Source organism: Anabrus simplex, chromosome 7 (genome assembly GCF_040414725.1).
Source record: "Anabrus simplex isolate iqAnaSimp1 chromosome 7, ASM4041472v1, whole genome shotgun sequence".
Lineage (NCBI taxonomy): Eukaryota > Metazoa > Arthropoda > Insecta > Orthoptera > Tettigoniidae > Anabrus > Anabrus simplex.
In genome coordinates, this window is record NC_090271.1 from 215,319,985 (window position 1) to 215,346,698 (window position 26,714).

Consider the following 26,714-nt stretch of genomic DNA (forward strand, 5'->3'; position numbering starts at 1 on the left):
CCTGAGCTAATTATCTCAACTGCAAGTAATTGAACAGTAAAATGTAAGCTTCATAATTACTGATAAAGGAGAATTTACTTATTTAGTTTCCAGTAACTCAAAACCTGATAGAACATACAATATCGTATGTACAATCTAATGAAAAGAGAACTAATGGGCACAATCTTGCCGTAAAATTCTGAAGTTAACAAAGAAAATCTTGCTGAGAATAGTAATAGCTAAAGGATAAGGATCTAAGAATAAAATAATAATTTTAAAAAGAAATGCATGGAGAAGTTTAGAAGTTAAGTTATGCAATATAGCATAATTATGCTTGAAAGGTGAGACTACCGACTGAAAAGACCTATCAAAACTTTTGTAATTTCCTCAGAAATAAAATTCTCACAACATTCTAAGAAAGGGAAAATAACACTTTTTGTATCATTCAAATCTACAGAACATTATCATCTCAATTCCAGTTAAGAAAATTGTGTTTTGATAATAAAATATATATCTTGATAGTTAGAAATCAACTTAATTATAAATTGACTGTTTCTTTTAATTTATATATATTCAGATTTTGCTAAAGTTTACCATCACTAAAGGATTTTCTGAGAGAATAACTTTTTCCTATAGTATAATCATGATCATATTCATATATTACAAGTTAAACGCATTACAGGAATTGTTGGATTGAACTTTGCACCAACAGTAATAACCCATTATTACTCACCATGTAATTATACACAAAGATGTCTTTTGAGCCAGACTGCATTTTGTTGTCATTGACATCTCCAATGACAACAGTCAGGGTGCTAGTACCGGACATAGCTGGGTTTCCTGAATCCTTGATGACGATAGGTATGAGGTATTCCTTTTGCTGTTCACGATCAAAGGACCGAAGTGACGTTACAACAGCCATACCATCACCATTTGCTCCCTCTGTAAAAGAATTAAAATTTTACATTTCAACACCAGAAAATCATCATCATCATCATCATCATCATCATCATCATCATCATCAATTCTCTACTCTATTAAGCCAGGTGCAGTTATTTACGAGCTGCTTCCAGCTCATCCTGTCCACTAACAGCTGATGTTCTACTCTTTGGTGCCAATTTACTACTGTACTCTGGGAAAAACAGAAAAGATATAATGTAAATGGCATTCCTTAATTAAAGTAACCCACTTCTCTTACAGAGATTATCACTAACTAGAGGATAGTGATAAGATGTACAATATAATTGGTTAGGATCCACCTTTCAATACTCCGTAATAAGATGGTAAGAAGTAGTTACAACCTGTTTAATGGGACCGGTTTCAACACATTTTAAGTGTCATCATCAGCCAATTTTCGAAGATCTTAAAACAACTAGCACATTGAATACAGGCAAAAAATTAACAATGTATCATAACGTAGCAATTCAGTAAATGTTCAAAACACAATAATCACAGTCAAGAGAGTAAACAGAACATCACTATCTTGTGCCGAAAACAAATATAGCTGAAGTTCATAAGCAGGTCAAATATTCGCTTATGTAAAGTCGTTGCTAGGCAGGTCTTGTAGGCATTTGTTTCTCCGGCCGAAGAGCAAAAGGTGACGTGAATGAAGTCTTAGGAAAAACAGTATAGGATTTAATTTCGTCAAATTTCAAAGTGGATATATAGGTTTTATAAAATAATTTAAAACGTTAAAAAAGAATAAAGCCAAATAAAAATATATTTAAAAAAATAGGGAGAAATAATGAAAGAAATACGAGGTTCAACTCGAAACAACTTGCCGTAGTAATTGATAAAGAAATGATAAATAGAGAAAGGGGGGACGTTAATTAGAGGGTGGTGATGGTGGTGGTGGTGGTGGTGGTGGTGGTTATTGTTATTAGAGGAAATATAATTGGGCAAAAATCCTTAATATAATATGAATTCGAAGAAAAAAGAAAAAAGAACCGACACTTCGAAAAATGAAGATATCGGTTAAAGGAAGACAAGGGCCACGAAGGGCGTGAAAATGAAAGACTCCCTAGCCCTCGCAAACCTAATAGCATCGGGGTCGGAAAAGAACAAGAATTGACCAAGGGAGGTCGGACAGGATAGATGAAAGTGAGGAGCCTGGCACAAGTAAGTGGAAGCAATGCCAGGACTCAGCTAAGGGCCCCGTGGTCGCCAATCCACGCTCTGAAGTTCAGAGCCCCTGGGGGATGGAGGATGGGAAGGAAAGAAAAAATGAAAAAATGGAAGGGATCCGATACTTCGAAAAATGAAGATATCAGCCAAAGGAAGACAAGGGCCACGAAGGGCGTGAAAATGAAAGACTCCCTAGCCCTCGGAAAACTAATAGCGTCGGGGTCGGAAAGGAACAAGAGTTGACCAAGGGAGGTCGGACAGGATAGATGAAAGTGAGGAGCCTGGCACAAGTAAGTGGAAGCAATGCCAGGATTCAGCTAAAGGCCCCCGTGGTCGTCAACCTACGTTCCGAAGTTCAGAACCCCTGGGGGATGGAGGGTGGGAAGGAAAGAAAAATGGAAGGGATCTGATACTTCGAAAAATGAAGATATCAGCCAAAAGAAGACAAGGGCCAACGAAGGGCGTGAAAATGAAAAAATCCCTAGCCCTTCGGAAACCTAAAAGCGTCGGGGTCGGAAAGGAACAAGAGTTGACCAAGGGAGGTCGGACAGGATAGATGAAAGTGAGGAGCCTGGCATAAGTAAGTGGAAGCAATGCCAGGACTCGGCTAAGGGCCCCGTGGTCGCCAACCCACGCTCCGAAGTTCAGAGTCCCTTGGGTGAGAAGGAGGAGAACTAAGGAGGATCAAGGGGGGTGTTGCGGAAGGGGGAAGTGGCATGAGAGGGTGTTGTGTAAATTGTGAAAGATTGATTCCTTATTTGTTGACTTCAGGTTATTTAAAAAGGAGATGAGAAAATCAACAAATAAGGAATCAATCTTTCACAATTTACACAACACCCTCTCATGCCACTTCCCCCTTCCGCAACACCCCCCTTGATCCTCCTTAGTTCTCCTCCTTCTCACCCAAGGGACTCTGAACTTCGGAGCGTGGGTTGGCGACCACGGGGCCCTTAGCCGAGTCCTGGCATTGCTTCCACTTACTTATGCCAGGCTCCTCACTTTCATCTATCCTGTCCGACCTCCCTTGGTCAACTCTTGTTCCTTTCCGACCCCGACGCTTTTAGGTTTCCGAAGGGCTAGGGATTTTTTCATTTTCACGCCCTTCGTTGGCCCTTGTCTTCTTTTGGCTGATATCTTCATTTTTCGAAGTATCAGATCCCTTCCATTTTTCTTTCCTTCCCACCCTCCATCCCCCAGGGGTTCTGAACTTCGGAACGTAGGTTGACGACCACGGGGGCCTTTAGCTGAATCCTGGCATTGCTTCCACTTACTTGTGCCAGGCTCCTCACTTTCATCTATCCTGTCCGACCTCCCTTGGTCAACTCTTGTTCCTTTCCGACCCCGACGCTATTAGTTTTCCGAGGGCTAGGGAGTCTTTCATTTTCACGCCCTTCGTGGCCCTTGTCTTCCTTTGGCTGATATCTTCATTTTTCGAAGTATCGGATCCCTTCCATTTTTTCATTTTTTCTTTCCTTCCCATCCTCCATCCCCCAGGGGCTCTGAACTTCAGAGCGTGGATTGGCGACCACGGGGCCCTTAGCTGAGTCCTGGCATTGCTTCCACTTACTTGTGCCAGGCTCCTCACTTTCATCTATCCTGTCCGACCTCCCTTGGTCAATTCTTGTTCTTTTCCGACCCCGATGCTATTAGGTTTGCGAGGGCTAGGGAGTCTTTCATTTTCACGCCCTTCGTGGCCCTTGTCTTCCTTTAACCGATATCTTCATTTTTCGAAGTGTCGGTTCTTTTTTCTTTTTTCTTCGAATTCATATTATATTAAGGATTTTTGCCCAATTATATTTCCTCTAATAACAATAACCACCACCACCACCACCACCACCACCATCACCACCCTCTAATTAACGTCCCCCCTTTCTCTATTTATCATTTCTTTATCAATTACTACGGCAAGTTGTTTCGAGTTGAACCTCGTATTTCTTTCATTATTTCTCCCTATTTTTTTAAATATATTTTTATTTGGCTTTATTCTTTTTTAACGTTTTAAATTATTTTATAAAACCTATATATCCACTTTGAAATTTGACGAAATTAAATCCTATACTGTTTTTCCTAAGACTTCATTCACGTCACCTTTTGCTCTTCGGCCGGAGAAACAAATGCCTACAAGACCTGCCTAGCAACGACTTTACATAAGCGAATATTTGACCTGCTTATGAACTTCAGCTATATTTGTTTTCGGCACAAGATAGTGATGTTCTGTTTACTCTCTTGACTGTGATTATTGTGTTTTGAACATTTACTGAATTGCTACGTTATGATACATTGTTAATTTTTTGCCTGTATTCAATGTGCTAGTTGTTTTAAGATCTTCGAAAATTGGCTGATGATGACACTTAAAATGTGTTGAAACCGGTCCCATTAAACAGGTTGTAACTACTTCTTACCATCTTATTACGGAGTATTGAAAGGTGGATCCTAACCAATTATATTGTACATCTTATTTCTCTATTCAATACGGAACAATAATGAAGTTTTTAACTTTAAATAGAGGATAGTGATCAAAAAGCAAAACTGGTAATGAGAGATTTATCTTGACACTAATAAGTAATAGTAAGTAAATTAACATAAATTATAGACTTGTGTTCTAATACCCAGGCACCTGGATACAAGTCTGTTGCCTGTGATGATGGGCAGTTTGCTATCTTTTTATTTATTTGTGTGGACCATGTTTGGTCAAGGAGTTAGTTAAAGGTGAAGATCATTAGATGAGTGTATGCATTTCTGTGTCCAGTATCATGACTGCATGTTAAGTGTTGTGTATTGGGTGATGATAATGATGACAATGATAATAATGTAGGGAAAGGTTATACTGTTGAATAACATTAAGGGGTCTGCTCAAGACTTAACATCTCCATCCAATGGACATTCACTATCCACAGCATTATACGTCTTCACTCCACATGAGCACTGCAGAGAGGTTTGTAATTGAACCAAGGTTTTGGTATGCAATCTAGCAATTAGGAATTGTAAACCACCATCTCTCCTACCCTGCTGGCTAACATTCTGGAGGAGAATTTTCTTTCCACTAATGGACTCGAACCAGCAAACTACGGTGGCAGACCATAAAGGCTAAGGTCAACATGCAGGCCTTGTATTTAATTCATCACTTGAATTTAATGTCAGTATGAATCCACTCACCAGTCTGAACAAGAGGAGAAGGATTTTGTAGTTTTTAAGTTAACAGTACTAAAGAATAAATTTCAGTATAAACAGCTTTGAAAGTATGAGCCATAATCCCAGACAAGTTTTATATTGGAAGTGAAGATAAAGAAACTTACTCTGATCATGCTCGACTTTGAATGATGCCCGAATGATGTCATCTGCATTAGGATCCATTCTAAATGTGAAAGGAGGACCATTACTCTTTGATCTGTCATCATCATCTGTGGCAAGAATTTCTACTACCTTCCTGGGTGGAACATGTTCAGGAAGTACAGGTCGGTAGTCCTTGAGGAATGTTGGAGCATTATCATTGATGTCTTGAACTATCACAGTTAATGTTGCTGTGGCTGTCTTGGGTGGGACACCATCATCAATAGCCAACACTTTAACCTGAAGGAAAAAAAAATAGTAACATAATTTACATTTTGATAAACACAATGAATATTGGTTTAGTGAATAACTTATTATGAAGGAGAATTAGTTGTCATAAATATAGTGTCTAATTTCATGTAAATAGCATTAAAAACCAAATATTCCAAATGTATCAGTGAGGACTCTGGTCTGAAACTGCAGAATGAATTGTGACTCCTCTTGCTATCTACTGAAATCATTGGCTTAATGACTAGTGCTAAAGGGACAAACAATACCCTTAACATTAGTCAATTTCTGTAAAACGTTTGGCCTGAGATATATTTTGATTAGTAAAGTGATCTATATACTGTAAGTATTCTTAATAACCATTTATCTAGCTAATGTGGAATTCATGAGCATCGTAGTCTACAGATGAAATTTGAAGGATTTCATTTCAGTTTTAACACAGTTTCAATATCATGTAGATCAGTAGTTCCGAATCTTTTTTGACAAGTGAACTTCTTACACAAAAACCTGAACTGAGGGAACCCCTTATTAACAGCCCGAAGTTGCTGAAGTTATGGTCAATAGACCTACCTAAGGATTTCTCCTCAAAGAATGAGTCAACATGAAAACTACATAAGTTCAAATAATTGTACATTTATGTTACATTAAAACAGAAATTAAATGGAGAAATTAGTAAGACAATAGCACTTTTTTTCAAAGTATTATTATTAGAGTTCATACATTTTTTTAAAACATACACTGAGACAACCTCTTTATTCAGGTCATAAGTAAGTTTACTCTTTATAACAGACTATGGATTCTACACCCCCACCCTCACTATTCAATCGTACAAAGCCACAGCATAGCAGCATGTTTGTTTGTACCTGCCTGTCTGTTCTTCCCTTCCATTGCATTGCCTGGCACTATCTTCAAGTCCACACTCAAAGACTTCATAACAGAACAAGGAAGCTATTGCTTCTCACTACATATCTAAATACACCGTTCATTTGAAAGAACTGAAAGCAATATGTTTAATCCACACAGAGTCATAGTTGCTACAGTTCAATATCCTAGGTGTAACGTGTAATAATAATACCAAAAGAATAAAAATCAAAAGCCTGAATCTGTCATTAGGCAAAATTTTGAGGAATCCATTGCAAAAGTGTTTGGGTAGATATAAATGCTCCATTATCTTTTGTGGTTTCTAAATCATTTCATAACTTAATTTTTTGTAAGCTTTGTCAGTTTAAGCAATTGCCAATTATTATTAACTTTATTGGTCACATTGGACCACTTGAGTCTTCCATGTACACTTTTTCTTTGAAGGTTGTACTGTTTGATTCTTCTTATCTGCCCAATACTTCTTCATTCATTCTGACTGCAGTGTTCTTACATTCATCTGAATTCTCTACAGGCTTTCTGTGCATCATTTCAGTTGAAAATTTGTGATTCTTAAGAAAGGTGGTAAGTTTATTCTTGTTCTCTGCATAATTTTTGTTAATTTAGGATGAAGGCCATATGATCTGAGGACTTTTAAAAGAGTGGATCTGTGTATACTATCATAAGCCTTTTTGAAATCTATGAATGAAATAAACAATTCTGGGAAAAACAGAATAAAATTTATGCAATGCCTCCTGTCTTCTTTCCCAGATTTCTCATCACTAGTTGTTGTAAAATCCTGATAATCGTAAGATGTGAAAGAAATAAGAGATTCTTCTTCATTGTGCTGGTAACTGGGTCAATCTCTCGATAGACAGTTTCATTGGGGAGGATTCTCCAGACTCCCTCAACCTGGTAGGCTACTTTTATTTATGCAAGTTCTAATAATTCTTTTTACAGTTTTGAGGAGCTGATCAGTTCTTCTTTCATTTTTAATTTGGAACAAGGTTTTGCAAGCATAAGTGGCTTTGGGCAAAGTTACAGTTTTGTAGTGTTGGATCTTAATGTCTATTGACAAGCATTTTTTGTTATAAGTTGACCAGGTTAGAAATTGTGATTTTTCATTTTGTTGGTTGTATTTATCAATGTTGTTTTTCGCTTAAGTTGTGCATAATGATTTCTCCAAGGTATTTAAATTGTAGGACTACGTTCATTTTTTGATCATTTATGATGATTTTGTTTATGTCAAGGGCATTGGTATGATCTCAGTTTTCTCAAAGGATATTTGTAATCCTAATTTTAATGCAATTTTATGAAGACTGGTGATCTGAGCATGGACTTCTTCCATGTCAGGGGCTAAGAGAGCTAAATCATCTGCAAACACTAGGCAGTTTGTCCTTTTTGCAGGTTTTGCTCCAATTTTGATTTTAGGTGGGTTTTCTTTTGGCCAAATTTTCATGATGTAATCTAGAGCCACATTGAAAAGGAGTGCGGATAATCCGTCACCTTGTCTGAGGCCTGTATTTATTGTAAAAGCATTTGACATTGAAACTGTGTTGGTTAAAGTTAGTTCAATAATTTTTGTTAATTTAGGATGAAGGCCATATGATCTGAGGACTTTTAAAAGAGTGGATCTGTGTATACTATCATAAGTCTTTTTGAAATCTATGAATGAAATAAACAATTCTGGGAAAAACAGAATAAAATTTATACAAAGCAAAAGAAATATGTAATTGCTCTTGAAGGTGTAATGCCTGATACTCTGTGAAATGCTGTTGCTATTTACATGGTATTACGCCTTATAATTATTGACTGGCATTCCAGTATACAGAAGTCTTTCTCAAAGAAGATGACTGTAAATTTTGACGAACAGTAGTGATTCAAGTTTTGATTTGAAGGACAAGACTAAGGTGAATTTCAAAGGAGGAGTGGTGAAATAGGGACAAGAAGAATAAATACTTCACCTGATGCCTTGGTGTTTCTTCTCTATCAAGGTTTCTCTGGATGGATACAGTTCCCTCTTGATTGATGGAGAACTGTCGTTTCCGATCTGAACTTCGATCGATGGCATATTTTACTTTGCTCTTCCCACCCTGATCTGGATCAGTTGCTTTAAATGTCTCCAGGCTCTTTCCAACCTCAGCATTCTCGTACACCGACACCTCAATGTTAGGGCGTTCAAACTGAGGCTTGTTATCATTGATATCTCTCAATTTCACGACCACCCACGAATAAGCCACATGGTACTTGTCGTTGTCATTATCTTCACCCTAGAAAATATAAACAAATTCATCAACATCCTATTATTCATCCAGATCAAATTTTCATTACCTATTTTCCATGTGAAAATATATAATAATGCTTTAACTAAATTCCTCAATATGTGATTCATAAGTAGAGCATTTTATACTATAAAACATATTATGATAGTATATATTACCTTATCATTCACTTGTATCCTAAACCTGAAGCCATTACTCTGGAGTTGGTCCTCATAATCCAGAGGCTGTACAATTTTCAGAGAACCAGTACCATCATTATTTCTGACCATAGTAAACTTATCTGCACCGTAACCACTATTTTCTATGACCTGAAATGAAATTCAAATAAAATGTTAGATGTGCTGTATGCTGCAAATTCAGAGATCACCATAGAGTTATACTGTCTATGGTCTCATACCTTATACTGGAATTTGTTGGTTTCATCCTCATCGTGCACTGTCACAGTGAGGATTGGTGTCTCGGGAAGATTTGTACCATCTGTCTCATCTACTTCCGTGAACCATTCATCCTTTGTGAACTGGGGAGGCATGTCATTGATGTCTTTTACTCGTATCGATGCCGTTCCAGTACCTAAAAACAGTCGTCAAGAATGATATCATTCACATTATTCAAAATGGTTAACTAAAGAACTATGAAATTTCTGCTTAAAGCAGGGAAAATAAAATAAAAATAAGGGAGTAAGAATCAGATTCTTCTTAAAATAATGATATTCATATCACAATAACTAATGTGCTGGCACACTGGTAATTCAATCTTACAAAACAAAATTTTGTTCTCTACATTCTATGCACCTTCTTATAAAAGAAACTGTTGGAAATCCCTGAAATGCTGGTTTTGTTACCAGACTCACAGCCAAGAGGTTGTGGTTTGCTTACTGCCCCCTGCCCAATAAATATGACTCCTCACAGAAACAGCAGAACTATCTGAGACTTTTAAATTTGAGGAGTATTCAAGTATGCTACAAAAATGTATATTTAATTTAGTTTGCTCGTGATTTAACGTTACACTTATGCATAAAAAGTGTTTGGCGATGCAAGGGTGGGAAAGGGCTATGATTGGGAAGGTAGTGGCCATGGCCTCCAAATAATTACAGCCCCAGCATTTTCCTGGTGTGAAAATGAGAAAAAAAGCTCACAGCTACACTGCCCTATCTACGCAACCAACTCACCTGGGAAACTTAAGATTGAATACTGAGCTATCAGTTTTATATCAAAGACCAGACTTCACCAACAATGAAGGAGCTGTTTCCACTACCTCAATTCATCTTGACCAACAATTTACAAGACACTTTCTCGCAAATTACCAGATTGCTGAGAATATTAGCCACAACACCCAATTTAATTTAATGGCTTCACAACTTGAAGGTTTCCATTATGACAAAGCATACCATACAGGTTTTTGCATCCATACTTTTATACGTAAATTTAGCTCTTAAAGAAATTGACGAACTGTTACGAGGGCTGGAACAGGGTCCACTCAGCCTCGGGAGGTCAACTGAGTAGTGGTGGGTTCGATTCCCACCTCAGCCATCCCTGAAGTGGTTTTCTGTGCTTTCCCACTTCTCCTCCAGGCAAATGCTGGGATAGTACCTAACTTAAGGCCATGGCTGCTTCCTTCCCTCTTCTTTGACTATCCCTTCCAATCTTCCCATTCCCCCACAAGGCCCCTGTTCAGCTTAGCAGGTGAGGCTGTCTGGGCAAGGTACTGGTCCTCCTGCCTAGTTGTATCCTCCTGACCCAAAGTCTCATGCTCCATAACACTGCCTTTGAGGCAGTCGAGGTGGGAACCCACGCTGAGTCTGAGGGAAAAACTAGCCCTGGAGGGTAAACGGATTAAGAAAGAAAGAAATCGACAATCAATAGATATATGCATCAAGATTGTTCCACAAACTATTTAAGTTAATAAGGATTGAATACGTGATTTTGTAGAGCTTTTCAGAACCAATAAGGTGACCTAACTGTATCTTCAGATCGAAACTTGCGCAAAAGACTGAGAACATTTTTGGAATGATGCCCGTGCCCTACCAACAGCTTTGTAACCATGACATGATATGAGTAACTCCTACACTAGAAAGATATAGTTCCTTCCCTCAACAGAATGAAGAGTCAAGACCTTCCTTCAAAATACCATGCCACAGCAACAACTTAGTGCTTTCACTATGCTCTCAATTGAGTAGAATATGATTTACAACTCTAAAGTCACTGAAAAATTCTGCAGCAGAAAACAGCAATGAATGGATATCATTTTTCATCAGTGAGGGAGTACTACACATTACTTCCATATTTTTCTGGGTTTATGCTATGTATTGTTTGTTCAGTTTCTTACACTAAAATTGTAGCACACAGTTGAATTTTAGCATGAGCTGCCACTAATCACAATGCTGTAGAATGTGTATTAAAGCATCACAGATATTATGCTTGTGAATATTGAAAGAAAATACAGGAGAACTCTTCCAACAAGAAGGATAAACAATGAAGCATTAAAATATTTTCAGTTAAGGATTACATTCAGAATGATGCAAGGCTTACCGAGTCATGTACGAAACATACCTTTCAACCCTCCTCCATCCATCGCAACCACTTGTATCGAGTAGTCCGGTGTTCGTTCACGATCCAAGCAGCACACAGCAGTCTTGATGACGCCAGTTTCGGACTCAATTTCAAAAATAGGCGAACCTGTCTCTTCTTCAATGACGTTCTTCTCAATAGAATAGATGAGCCTAGCATTAGTACCTTCGCTTGGATCATCATAATCTACTGCAGTCATTGTCATTACAACCATACCTGCAAAAGCGTCAAAGTGTTATTAACATACACAAAACAGTAATAAATGTTACCTTAATAAAAGAACATATTTTATAACATTAGCTTTTATGAAACCTACCTAACACCAGTGGTGTATAATTATGGAATTAATTTATGACCAGGTTTCAAATAATTAATTAATTGGAAAAATAAAATATTTTTGATTCATTTTAATTGCTTACTTACAGATGCTGAGCCATCAGAATTTTGACTATATTTTTTAATGTGTCAGAAGTCAACAACACACCTTTAAATGCTTTTGATCTTACCAGATCGAACCTGCTAATTTGGAAACAGGAAGTCAATGACTAAGGTTGGCAAACTGTCAGTTCCGAATGAAAGCTGACAGCTATGTGACCTACACCGTGCAGCCACTTACTTGGTCGTTGGTAAATTATTACAATCCCTAATTTCTCTTTCTATACACAAATATTTGCCCCAATTTGCCCTCTTGAATTACAACTTCATATTTTGGTCTTTCCTGTTTTTAAAAACTCCATTTGAACTCATTCATCTTCGAATGTCATTCTATGCTATCTCTCCACTGGCGGCTGGTAATGTAGGCCTACTGTTTAGTCAAGCACCAGATCTGCTTACTCCCAAGTCTCACCAACCCAAGTTCGCAACATCTTCATAGCTCTACTCTTTTGTTGGAAATCACCCAGAACAAACTGTACCACTTCCCCTGAGACCTTTTCCAGTTCTCAAATCAAGTGATCCTGGCGAGGGTCCCATACACTGGAACCAAACACTGAGGTCCTTCCAATGACTTATATGCACTTTCCTCTACATCCTTATTATGACTCCTAAATACCCTCAAATCCATATGAAGATATCTGTAACCTTTATTTACAACCTTGTTAATGTGATTAACCGAATGAAGATATGTCCTTATATTAACACCTAGATACGTACAGTGATCAGCATGAGGTGCTTTCACCCCATCAACAAAGTAATTAAAACCAAGAGGACTTTTCCTCTTGGTAAAATACAATCTGAAGTTTCACCCCATTTACCATCATACTATTGTCTGCTGTCCATCACACAACATTGTTGAGGTCTCCCTGCAGTCACTCACAATCCTGTAACTTATTTATTACTCTATACAGTATAACATCATCTGCAAGTGCTTTATCTGTGATTCTAGTTCTTTACTCGTCTCATAAGCATATAACTTCACCTACCGTACTCTAATTTTCTGAGTTCTGTTTTCTAGAAATTTAGCCACCCATTCAATCACTCTTTTGTCTAGTCCAGTAGCCCTCATTTTCATCAGTAGTCTTCAATGGTCAATCCTATCAAAAGCCTAGGATAGGTCAATAGCAATACAGTCCATCTGACTTCCTGAATCTAAAATATCTTCTACATCTTGCTGGAATCCCGCAAGTTGAGCCTCACTGGAACAACCTATCCTAAACCCAAACCGTCTTATATAATCAGAAGGATTGTTTTCCCAGAGTTTACATGCAACACATGTCGAGCTGACTGTTTAAGTTTATCACATTTTTCTTTGTGTACTGAGACTACTACAGCTTACACTTACATTTTCTATAAAATATGTGCATGCACTTTCTTCATGATTCTAAAGGTTTGCCAGAAACTTGCAGCTCAGTATGCTCACGTGTCGAGCATGGTACTGCTGGGCCATTAACGGTGAAGATATTACAAAACAGTAATGTTAGGAAAATGTTGCACACTTTGGGCAGGGAAGACTTGGAAGTAAGGAGACAAGCTGCTCAACTAAGAAGAATGTTTCAAACTGTCAGTGGAGAGATGGCCTGGAATGACATTAGCTTGAGTGGGGTTTTTAAGTACGATCATAAAATGAAAAAAATGAAATGTCGTATGGTTTTTAGTGCCGGGATATCCCAGGAAGGGTTCGGCTCGCCAGGTGCACGTCTTTCTGTTTGACACCCGTAGGCGACCTGCGCGTCGTGATGAGAATGAAATGATGTAGACAACACATACACCCAGCCCCCGTGCCATTGGAATTAACCAATTAAGATTAAAATCGCCGACCCGGTCGGGAATCGAACCCGGGACCCTCTGAACCGAAGGCTAGTTCGCTAACCGTTCAGCCAACGAGTCGGACATAAAATGACAGTAAAGTTGGAATTCAAAAGGACAAATTGAGACAAATATTTGCTTATAAGAGAAGGAATTAGGGATTGGAATAATTTATCAAGGGAGATCTGATAAATTTCCAACTTCTTTAAAATCATTTAAGAACATACTAGGTAAAGAACTGCTAGGAAATCTGTCACCTGGTTGACAGCCTTAAATGCAGATCAGTGGTGATTGATTGATTGATTGATTGATTGATTGATTGATTGATTGATTGATTGATTGATTGATTGATTGATTGATTGATTGATTGATTGATTGATTGATTGATTGATTGATTGATTGATTGATTGATTGATTGATTGATTGATTGATTGATTGATTGATTGAATCCATTAGTGGGGCAAGTCCAACAATCGTTCTTATAGATTTACTGGCATGTAAAAGATCTACTGAAAACCAAAGATATCGGCACCACGGCATCGTATAATCTGCTCGTATACCGGTAGCATCATTATTGAAATTTCATATTTCAAAGCTGACAAACAATTATCAAGAAGCATACCAATATTTTCTTTTACGTACCAGCCGTGCCGTTTTCTGTTACATTTCCGAAGTAGATGCCTTGAGGGAAAATAGGTGCATTGTCGTTGATGTCCTTGAGATTGACTTGTACGTCGGCATAACCTACAAGACCTTCTCCTCCCTCATCCTGGGCGAAAACGGTGAAGCGCCACTGCGGTCTTCCATTGGGTTGATCACGATCCAACGGCTGTAACATACGTCACACAACACTGTATCCAGCTTCTACAATATATACCGGTACCGGTATATACATACATTTTAGCAGAGCCTATAAATAATCCTGGATTGGAATAAATCTGTAAAACAGAAGTTGTTAACAGACTTACATAATTAAGAATAATAGGCTATATGAGTTTAACATCCTTTCAGCTGCTGTCTGAGTTAAAAGATTTTGATCTATATAAAAAAAAAGTGTTCGTTAACGTGTCTGTAAGTCCTGCCAATTTAACTTTTAAATATCGACTAAAATTAATCGGGATTCGAATCCACAACCATGAGTATAGCAGGAGCGCACTACGCAATCTTCAAAGTCTTCTCTGATATACAGAAATAAAATATGATCACCACTAAATCAGTGGCATGATTTTTTTCCCCATCACTGAAAAGTAATTCATCTTTACTTTTTTCTGATGTGTTGCCCTTGAGTGGCCTTCAATAACAGCATTTGCTTTAAAACAGAACTATACTAACTGCTGAAATAGGATATTAATTACGTGACTCAGATATTGTTTGGGCCATCAGTCAATAGACTGGTTAGATGCAGTTCTCCATGCCATCGTGTCCTATGCTAACTTTTTCATTTCTATATTACTACTACATCTTATATCTACTGTAAACTGTTTGTCATATTCATGACAGAATATTTAGAAATATACGGTATTTCATTATTGCATAGCTGAGGCGATATAGTTTATTTGACCGGGCGAGTTGGCCGTGCGGTCAGGGGCGCGCAACTGTGAGCTTGCTCTGTCGGCAGTCCCTGAAGATGGTTTCCCATATTCACACTAGGCAAATGCTGGGGCTGTACCTTTATTAAGGCCACGGTCGCTTCCTTCCCACTCCTAGACCTTTCCTATCCCATCGTCACCATAAAACATATCTGTGTCGGTGCGACGTAAAGCAAATTACAACAAAGAAAAATATATATTTTATTTGGCCCTAAACAACAAGGACTTGAGGTGACAATAGGCAAATGTACTTTTATTTGTACTGCATTATCAGTTAAAAGCTACTAACGTAAAGAAAAACCAAAGCATAAACCAACCGCCTCTGAATATTGATGAATTTTTTAACTGTCACGTTTCTGGTATTTATATTTCACACAGTAATATATTTACAGTTTTGGCAATCAGAAAAGAAAGTAAATCTAAAATATGTACCGTAATGGAAATAAAATGGATTAATTTTCTCACCTTGAGCACAAAGATCTCGCCCGTGGTTCGATTGATGTCGAACTTGCTGTTGGCAGGGTTGTCAGGGTCGATGCCCTGACCCGTAAGGAAGTAGACAATGTTCTGAGGGCGATCCTTATCTCCGTCCGTCGCCGTTACCTGAGAATAAAATACCTTTGCACTTACTGGGATAGAGAAGGACACGAGTTGAATGAGAGAGATAAGTGTGTCGTAAAGAAATCTATCCATTTCTTAATAATTTATAAGTCACAAATAGTCGAAAACCATCTTCGAACAACCCAATATCTCGAGATAATTAATCAAAATGTTTAAAAATACAGAAAAGATTTGTTTAGAACGGTATTTTGGACAGAAAATAACACTGCACTCACCTTCCCTGTGTGAACTCTTGAACCATGCAAATTAGAATAATTCTGAACACTATGAGCATGCAAATACTTCACTATAAATTCTAGGAACGAAATTATGTTAAAATTCTCATTGGTTATCTTTACGAGACAAACGTTTCTAATCATATTATACAGATATTTAAATCTACAGCAAATAACAAAGTAGAAAATATTGACATAAGAAATATTTTAGCGAATTATTCCACTACTACTTCCCCCTGCGAATCAATGCTCGAGCGTTGGCCTGCGAATCCCAAGATCGCGGGTTAAAACCGGCAGAGGTAGTCGGATTTTTGAAAGGTGAAAAAACAAAATACCTTCGGCACACCATATAGCTCGATATCGGCATGTAAAAAATCTGGCGCACATTCAGTGCTCAACTGACAAAATTCAGTAAAACTGTGCCATAGATCGCCCGAAGGAGTTACTAAATGGCGTCAAATCGAAGTGCCAGTTCATGGTAGCTGAAGCGATACGAATAATAATAATAATAATAATAATAATAATAATAATAATAATAATAATAATACATAACTGAATGTATGGAGAATTCAAGATAATACCACTAAAATGTGTATTTATAACTTTTCACCGAATTTATTTATATATTTATGTATTTAATCAACGTGAAGAATCACTTTTTGATCAGGCCAACCGTGTAAGTGTTCAGACGACAATAAGATATTATATTAATGTCGTATACAATTGTGTAAGGATTGAGATAAAGATGCTATTAATTTCTAGGTAGTCAAAATAATTTATTAATAAATTCAGTTTTCCTCGATGGGCATCGATATTTTAGTTACCCTTGAAATTATGTAAAAAAAATGCACGCTGAATTCAATTTTTAAACCAATGAATTATACATTTGTGTTACATGGTTCAAACTTGAGTTTGTTCCCGTGTGTACTGAATCCTAACTGAGGCGAACATTAATCTGTAAAAGTTCTGAAGTGAGACTCGTATGCTCTTGATTAAAAAAAAAAAAAGACTGGGACATGCCTGCTCTGGGCATACAGAGAGGTAATTACTACTGTAGCATGTCTGAGACTGACGCTCTGGAGGGCCGAGGCAGGCTGAGAATTAACGCGGGACTGCTCATCAGAGAGGAAAACAAAAGCTTGGATTTACAATAAAAATATATATACTATATCCAACAGCCCGAAGGTAAGTTATTTCCAAGTTCTATTCAAGCTGTATCGGATGCGTTGGTAAATATAACTTTTTCACGATGTAGTTCGTAAGGCTATGAGTCAAATCTGACAGCTTAAAATCAGAAACATACGTTCATGAATACATTCTTCTCTATTAGGGAGATTTAAGCGGGAAATAATGATCTGAGTGAAAAGTCTCCAAAATATCGAAATTAATCCAACATTAAGAGCGAACAGAAGAGAACAGGAATTCGAGGGTTATGAATAAAATAGTGGCAACACAGAAGAGTAAATTGCGGTCATCAGTAAAACCCTTCAATGCAATTAGCGGTGAAGTTTTGGACGTTCTGCCAAATGTGTGGTAGCCGTAGGATGCCGTCAGCGAGGTGGTCACGGTTGTTCACTGCTCGGAGCACTGATGAAATATCAGGAAACGTGATTCCTCAGATAGCTTCTTTTAATCGAGGGAAGAAATCGGTCACAAGGACTCATGTCAGGGTCATATGGAGGATGTCCCAAGACTTTCCAACACCATCTGCGCAACACGATAATCGCTGCTTCTGCACATGGCAACGTGCTTTGTCATGAAAGATGTCAGTTGGATTATCCCAAAAGAAATGTAGACTTTTCTACATTATAGCTGGATTCCCGTCAGGAAGTCGTAAAATTTAAGAAACGAGATATTTCCACTTCCGGAGGTGAACATGGCCCTGAGGTTCACTCAGCCTACACCAAAAATGAGTAACAGCTTAATTTCTGGGAGCAAAGGCGGCCTGGCGTAGAGCTAACCACTCTACCCCATCAAGTGCCGAGGTTACGGATAGTGGAAGTCTTTCTTTACCTTCCACCCCTTCAAGAGCCTCCATGGCCTCTATGGAGATGACTTTGCTTTACTTTACTTTACTTTACTTTACTTTATAGCCGGATGCATGTGGTGCTGCGGAAACGGCGATAGCAAGCTGCGTTGGCAGATTCACCTTTGGGTACAGCACGGCTAATGATGGTATCGTATGCCACTATCAATATGCCCTGGGTTTCTGTCGAATTTTCTTTGGATGCTGCGATTCATTCGATTGCCGCTTTAGTTCGAACTCATACGCGCGTGCCCAAGTGGTCACAATAAAGAATTTATTGCAGCCGAAAGACCAAACATCTTACTGTATTCTATTGACATTGTTCTTTTAGTGCACTTTGTTAGGTGGTATTTGTCACATTCTCGGCTGCACAGCTTACATACACAATTTTCGCTGGGATTGTGATACGATTTGGTAGCGCATATTTTGCGATGAAAACAGTGAATGCCGTATCTAGTCACGACGTGTCGTAGTTCCTGATTTTCTCTCGTCCAGTTTTCAATCAGGCCAACACTCGACCATTGATCCACAGGGGGAAGAAACGCCGTAGTGTCGGAATTTTGCCCTAAAACGGAATCTTTAATGTGCCAATAAATCTCCCTGAAGACAAACACCTGATACACTAAATATTGCAGATTGTTTAGATATAAACATAGAAGCATTGGTGCCTGAATGTTCAAATAAACGTAATTAGTTTAAAAGCTCATTTAAGAACTAACATTGCCGTGTCTAATATCCGTTTGCACAGAAAGTGAAGCAGCCCTTTGAGAGGTCGAAATACAACTTTCGAAAAGGAATGTACTGTACATGGTCCAGGACGAAACCTTGAGGCATGGCAAGCCTGGGAATGTCAGGAACAACTTAATACACAATGTATTTTTTGTTTTTCCAAAATGCTCTCCATTCTTAAATAATGCATAACTGACAGTCAATAAAGTGATGGTCGTTTGTGGACCCAGTGAAGTTAGACACAGTATACTGAATGTTGTTAACAAAAACTGTTCGAACTGTGGCTTCCGACGCTCAATAGAGGCCAGCAATTTTTCTGAGGATGGTTGCCTAGTTGTACTTCCTCTTAAAACAATAATCATCACCAACACCACCAGCAATTTTTCTGAGCCACCTTTTGAATCACTGAGTAAACTCGCATATAGTATCATTAATTTAATGATTCATTTTACCAACTACCTAGTTTTCTACTTCTTTTTGTTTTCGGTTGCTTAAAACAGGTTCTGAATAATACAGTTTTTTATATCCTGTATATACACTTACCTTTATACCATCTAAACTCATTCTTCTATTTTCTATTCACAATAAATATCCCAAAGCATTATAATTTACGATGAGAAATACAACAGAAGAGATGTGACAATTACGTGATCTGAACAAAGCAAAATTGTTTCAGGCAAATAATTATATTTTCAATTATTCTAGCTATTGTAAAAGTAAGCGACAAACTTCTTTATACTTTGAGCATGTTAATTACTGCACTTCATGCGCTAATTAAACTACCACCACGCCTTTCCTCTGTTACAAGACCACAAACAAGCTAAACAACAACACACATGCAAATACTAGCACATAACATGCAGAGAAGTAAATGATTTCCAGTAAAAATTAGGCTTAACTCTAATGTCAAGAGATTCCGATGTAGATGGGAAGAAACATTACTAATGCAGGAATACTAATTACAGTGGCATCAGAACACCGCGACGTTGCTGAGGGATGAGAGACTGGTTAAAAGATCGAGGAAAAAAGTATCAGAGTATCAAACTTAAAATGCCGAATATAGGCTACTAACTATTGTACCAGTCTTCAATAGGTTGACTATGTAAATGGTTAAGTTAAATGGTGAAATGAAATTTGATTCGCGGCTGTTGTGAAAGTATGAATATGGTGATCTGTCATTAAAAAGACAGGCTCCTTAGTAAGTAATCTACGGTATTAACCTAAAAGTAAGAATAGTGTAGACGGTATGAAATACGTTGTTGGCGTTAATGAAAATGAAAATCCACAGCCTGTTTTCAGTCATTCGACCGGATTAGGAATAGGATGAATGAAGCCCCATCTAGCGGCGAGGATAGGAATTGTGTCGACTGCCGAAGCCTGTCGTGCTCCTCTGGGGCAATTTTTAATGACTGACAGATGAAATGAAATGATATTGGAGAGTGTGACGGGAATAAAAGATGACAGGGCAAACCGGAGTACCCGGAGAAAAACCTGTCCCGCCTCCGCTTTGTCCAGCACAAATCTGAGAAGGAGTGACCGGGATATGAACCACGGAACCCAGCGGTGAGAGGCCGACGTGCTGCCGCCTAAGCCACGGAGGTTTTGGCGTTAATGAGTAACGTTAAAATATTCATTCTGTTTCATTCATGATCATTTCATCTTCATTAGCTCCTCAAATGAGTTTGACGTCGGGAAGGGTATCCGGCCGTAAAAAACTTGCAATATGATTTCGTCTCAATTCATTCCAACCCTGTATCAGGAAACAGGGTAGATTTTACTATTATTATTATTATTATTATTATTATTATTATTATTATTATTATTATTATTATTATTATGCCATTGCTGGCGAGATGTAGTGTATGGTATGGGCTATATAGAATTTGTTACTTTCATTGACCTGTCTCAGTTTCATCCTTGGCTTTGACAATATGAAAGTGACTGAGGTATGAGTGATGCTAGTAATACCACTCCTTATGCAGCCAGTCCCTGTTATGAATGGTGTGAAAACATCGCTCATAGGGTCGGTTGGTGCATGCATTTCAGTGGGCTTGGCAGACTGATATGTAATAGCAACGACTGGCTCGATGAGGAAAGCAACGGGAAACTACCTCCCTCCTCATTTCCCTAGTACGCCTCTTCAGTGACGCCTAGGCTATTTATGAAAGCTGTTGGCGGAGCTGCAGAGGATCAAACCAGCCTTCGGGCTGAATACCCAACATACATACATACATTATTATTATTATTATTATTATTATTATTATTATTATTATTATTATTATTATTATTTTTATTATTATTATTACTGTATAGTCTTAGTTATTTTCGCCCTGTGAGTGGACGCGGTAGAATACATCCACGGTATCTCCTGCTTGTCGTAGGAGGCAAGTGAAACGGGGAACCCAAGAAGCTCTCGACATGGAAGCATGGACTGGCGACCACGGGCCCCCTAGCTAAGTCTGGCATTGCTTCCGCTTGCTTGTGCCAGTCTCCTCACTTTAAACCTTTCCTGTCTGACTTTTTTTTTTTTGATCAACTCGTGTTCTCTTCCGACCCTGACGGCAGTAGGTTTGCAAGGCCTAGAGTGTCTTATTTTCACGCTCTTCGGGATCCTTCCCTTTCTTTCACTCATACCTCCATTCTTCGAAGGACAGGAACTCCTTTTTTTTCCCCCTAAAGGAGGATGGCTGTACAGTTGTACTTCCTCGTAAAGCAATAATCACAAGAGTGCTGTCATTTATGCGAACACCCAACTAATTTCACGTTTCGATTTGCTGTCGTCCATTGGACGTCCATGACTGAATTAATTTTGTCAAGTAGCCACCAGAGGTCTTAAAAGATATCAATAATAATAATAATAATAATAATAATAATAATAATAATAATAATAATATAGATGGTCATAATTTTGGCAGACTATCTCGGCCGGGAACCATGAATAATGTTATTGGTTTTACGTCCCACTGCCTACTTTTATGGTTTTCGGGAATACCGAGGTGCCAGAATTTGGTCCTCCAGAAGTTCTTTTACGTTCCGGTACATCTACCGACAAGAGGCTGGCATATTTGAATACCCTTAAACACCAGCGGATTGAACCGGGATCGAACCCGCCAAGTCGGCTTTAGAAGTCCAGCGCTTTACCAGTTGCTTCTTTGAAAGTATAATATTTGTCCAGTTTTCGGAGGAAAACTTTCTTTTTGTAAAAACCACAGTAGTACTGAACTTGAGAATTATAATTTGTGTACGTCGATCCCTTTGTGAAATTCTGAAGGTTGCCTAATATTGAATGACCCTAGCGTACATATTTATTTTGAATCTTCATATTGACTTTACACACTGATTCTGTACTATTACGTTTTAAATGGACGAACGAAACAATTATTTCAATGAAAAATGCTGTGTGAGTCATTCTCTAGCATTTGACTCTGAAAAAGGTCATTCATTTAATAATTTTTGTACCGGGCGGTACACCTCCACGCCGCTAATTCAAAATGTGCGCCAGTTGAAACTCCTCTGCTGGAGGAAGTCTGAACTTTATTGACGGTATTAATTTTCTACTTTCTCAGAAGATGTCACTACCTGGAAATTTTGGAGTTTTAGAACTGTGTCATTTTTGATGTGTTTTTGTTTTGCTTGAAGTAAGAAGTCTGAACCTTCTCTTCTAGAGGACACTACTGAAGATCAACAATAGTGCACCCTGGTGGGAAGTGAAAGAACTGTTTTTTTTTTGGAGAAAATGTAATTTCAAAAGTTTGTTCTTTGCTAAATTTCTTTCAGTCATTAGTTAAGTTGGCAATATTAACCCTTTCTTTCCCCTTGTTTTAAATCTAGCCAATCCCGAATTTCTTAACTTAATTTTCCACCAATAATGTGTTTCTTCTTCATCTTGTGTAGGGGTTTCTCTTTTTTCTCCAATAAAGTGATTGTGGGCGGGTGTTCTCATTCCCCTAACGCCTAGAACCTTCCGCGAGAGTATATAAACTGCTGATTTTTGGGTCTCTGCGCCACTTCTGTTCCATCTTTCAGTGTGTAAAGTACATAGCAGGGGGCGGGAAGCGCCTCTTTCTTCGGCAGCGGTCAACAACAAGGTAATGGCCGATTAATTACTTCTTTTCTTGCTTGCTCAGCAGTTTAACTCTCGGGGCGGGTCCGAAGCTTTTTCCATTATGTAACCTTCCTTAAAATGTAAAGAAACTTGTATCTATTTCATCTTTTAAACTGCACATCGGGATAGAGAGTGCTTAACCCTCTCGAGCTCCCTATCATATTGTTTTGAGGTGAACTTATTTTTCTCAACCTATTCTTCGTTAATATAATGTAAATTGTTCTTTTCTGAAGTCACCTCTGTAGTATGGGATTAGCCCTTGCATTAACGGCCTAGTGCCAAGTAGGTTTTAAATAAAGTGTATTAGGAGTGCGGAGAGCCTCCTTTCAAGTTGGTATTTTAGAGGCCACATAATTAACCTTTTCTCACTTAATAGGCCTCAGTAGATTGGGTATTTTACCCCTGTGTTTATGTCCGTTGAGGACAGCTTGAAGGTGGAGTTTGGTGTGGCCTGGGAGAGGCTTAAAGTTGAGAGCGAGTGGCTCTTTTTTTTGAAAACTGAGTGTTGTATGCCTCGAGGAGGCTTTACTGTGTAATTTGGAGCAAGTGCTCCAGGGTTTGATTGGGGTCTTCCGCCCCGTTGTTGAAATTTGTATATCGTAAAGTTGGGCTAGTTGCTCAAGAATTGTGTTTTCAGGGCTCGAAGCCCAAATCCTGTAAATACTGTAAGTGTACCTTGTTGTTTTGCTACTCCGTACCTGCCACTCTTGTTATTTCTGAATTTTGGAAAGAAAATATAACCTTGTTAAATTTTACATTAACTTTGATTCCGTAGTTTGAGACCCGTTCCTGCCCGCACCTTCTTTCACCTCTACCTACCACTAAAACTCGGTAACAATTTTTATACGAAATTTTCGTTACCCGAAACTCCCTTCTTAATTTCGGCTAATTTTACTGTACTAACCCTTGACTGGTAGAAACTGATAATTACGTTAAATTGAGAGAGAACGTATACGGTAAACCAATTAACTTACTTGTTCAGGAAAGGATAGCATTAATATCTACGAGTAACAGAGGAAAAATGTTATTTTTAATTAAATCCTATCAACACAAACTGTCTGTGACTAGAATATGAGACGTGACAGGCGTCTGTTCGCATGCAGATAACGCCAGAAGTGGACTGCAATTATTTCATTGGCACTTATAGTTCATAGTTCGTTGAAAACTATCTTGGCTCCGGAACATCAGACGTGGGAGTTCCTTTGAATCCTCGCAATATATTTCACGATGCAGCTAAAACCTTCCTCCAACAACAACTCAATGACACACCTCAAATATAATTTCCTTTTACGTACAGTTTAATGTCCCCGCTTCGTAAATTATTTCTGGATATAGATTTTACACATATTTACAACAAACCTTCAAATTTTACAATATTTAAAATTTAAATTTTGGTACAGGTCTCTATAAAAATTGCCACTTTGCTACGCTTACGGGAGAACTGTTGTCGCAAAGCCGAAATTTCTCCCAGTTTATAGCCTCCATTACATAATTGTAAATCATAAATAATAATAATGTTATTGGTTTACGTCGCACAAGGTACTTTCGCGGTTTTCATAGATGGCGAGATGCCAGAATTTTGTCCTACATAAGTCCTTGTACATGCCAGTATATCCATCGTGGAGCAAGAAAACCTAACACTTAGGTCTAACCTCACAAATGGTTGCGTTTATAAAGGCAAGCAAAGCAATGATTGTGGCTAATCCAAATCTAGAAGTTGGCGACTGGTCAGTTCTCCCCAACCGGAATTTACTTCTGGTAGGGTGGCCTGTTACTCTCCGTTTCTCCTCTAGCTAACAGCATGTGATAAACCACGGCTGAGAGACAGTCGTAGAGAAACTCATCCAAGAAGAGACTTGGCGATTAACAACATAATTTAACTGTGTAATTTATGTAGCATTTACACATTAGACAAATAATCGGATTTCGAACAAACATTTTGTTCATCGAATAAAAATAACCGCTAATGTTTACAGAAGCATTTCAAGTAATAATGCGTATGTATGCCTTGTTCATTACTAAGGTTTACTGTTCAGTTACCGGACATATACAGGGTTAAGTTACTGTAATTTTGGTGTTGGTCAGAGTTCTCAATATACAGTAGTCTACTACGAATTCTTGAACTTGATCGTTTATTGCGTTGTGACACGAAGCGTATACAATATTAAATAATTTGGGCTACACTAAGATAAACCAGACGACCTCAGTTGTATGGTTTCTATTATTATTAAGTTTATATTCAAGACAGAAAGTGTCCCAATATTATGAGTAAAAACAAGTCGAACTTATCTCTACTGAATACCTGATGTGGTTTGTTAGCTGTGGATGCAGATCACTATACGAACGATCTGAATAAATGAATAGATAAAAATACCATATCTAGTACAGACTATTCATCGCCTTGGTCTTATAGAAGGATGTCGTCCACTAAGTAAGTGTTAACTTCAACAGAAAAAAGGGCAACTAGAGTTGCATCGTCAACTATGAAACTGAATTTTGTCTATAAGGATATTTATTTAGTTGTGAATTCAAATTAAATGTAGTTTAATTTACGATTTAGTATAGAGTCCGGTATGATAAAGGATATTTTAGTCATGTATTATTATTATTATTATTATTATTATTATTATTATTATTATTATTATTATTATAACTTTCCGCTGGTTAAATGAAAGTTAATACAAAAATATAATGTTAATAATTAATTATACAGATTCACGCATTGGTTCACAAAATGAAGAGCAATTCAGTGTGACCATTTAATTACGACGAATATTACAAAATAGGAAGTAACATTCATATTTATATCAACAACACTTTTCAATAAAAGTTTAATGATACGTGCGAGTCACAATAGTGATCATTCAATCGGAGATTTTGCAGAACAGTTATTTCTGGTCTATCTGTTAACCCAATTCTCCAGTTATATGCCTCGGGTTTTACTGGGTCTTCAGGAAATACGTTTTCTGGCTAAGTACTTCATTCTGAACCTGAAACAACTGAAATTTAATAGCGCGTTTCATCTTTCCCAGATAATTATGAAAAGAATCAAAATATACAAATAGCATGATTTCCAAATTGTAACACTATTTCAAAGCAAAAGGTTTTTGGTATTGATGAAAGACACGATATCAAATTTGATCCAAATTAATTACAACAGTAGCCATCTTCGTGCAGGCCATGAAAGCCTGTGGAGGAATAGAAAATAAAGGCTATCACCATCCATATCTCACTAAATGGCCGCATTTCTTCCAGTACGCTGAAGCAATATTATTCATCCAATCCAATAGCCCCTTTAATTTCACCCAAATATTCTTCCCATCTGAACTAAAAGTAGCTTGCATAAGAATTTCACTACTAAATAAGAAAGAGACACTCTAGTAATGTGTAGCCTATGTGAAGTGCTTGACCAAGAGCAACTTGAAAGATTAAAACACTGACTTTTGTACATATCAAGCAAGTTTTGCTAATTAAGACTCACCACTTCACTAAAGCTCTTCTTTGTAAACTACTTACGTTCTGCTGATCAGTGGTAAATTCCGTATGCAATCTAAAATGATTTTTATCATTGCTACTTCAATGAACGCTCACTGTATACCAGTACAACAACCAGGGCTAGGAAATACGAAAGATGAATACTTTGTCTCTTCCATTCATTCATGTTAACATTCTGAACCATGATTTATACGAAGTTAAAGAATATCGCTATGAATTTATACAGTCTATCCAAGTTCTTAGGAAGGCATTAGTGTCCGCGGTCTTCAGCATTTAAACTTGTACACATTTTCAAAATACTCATGAATTAAATCGTTCAATA

At 37.8% G+C, this 26,714-nt stretch overlaps 1 protein-coding gene across 1 annotated transcript in view; it reads right to left on the reverse strand.

The window, feature by feature from the left end:
• CadN2 (Cadherin-N2) overlaps window positions 1-26,714 on the reverse strand; it is a 570,995-nt gene that overhangs the window by 69,696 nt on the left and 474,585 nt on the right. The window contains exons 5-12 of the mRNA XM_068228744.1: window positions 15,667-15,804; window positions 14,255-14,441; window positions 11,351-11,584; window positions 9,199-9,371; window positions 8,960-9,109; window positions 8,484-8,789; window positions 5,400-5,673; window positions 713-921 (exon numbers count right to left, since the gene is read on the reverse strand). Coding sequence (XP_068084845.1) covers window positions 713-921; window positions 5,400-5,673; window positions 8,484-8,789; window positions 8,960-9,109; window positions 9,199-9,371; window positions 11,351-11,584; window positions 14,255-14,441; window positions 15,667-15,804 — 1,671 coding nt within the window. The remainder of the gene's footprint in view (window positions 1-712; window positions 922-5,399; window positions 5,674-8,483; window positions 8,790-8,959; window positions 9,110-9,198; window positions 9,372-11,350; window positions 11,585-14,254; window positions 14,442-15,666; window positions 15,805-26,714) is intronic.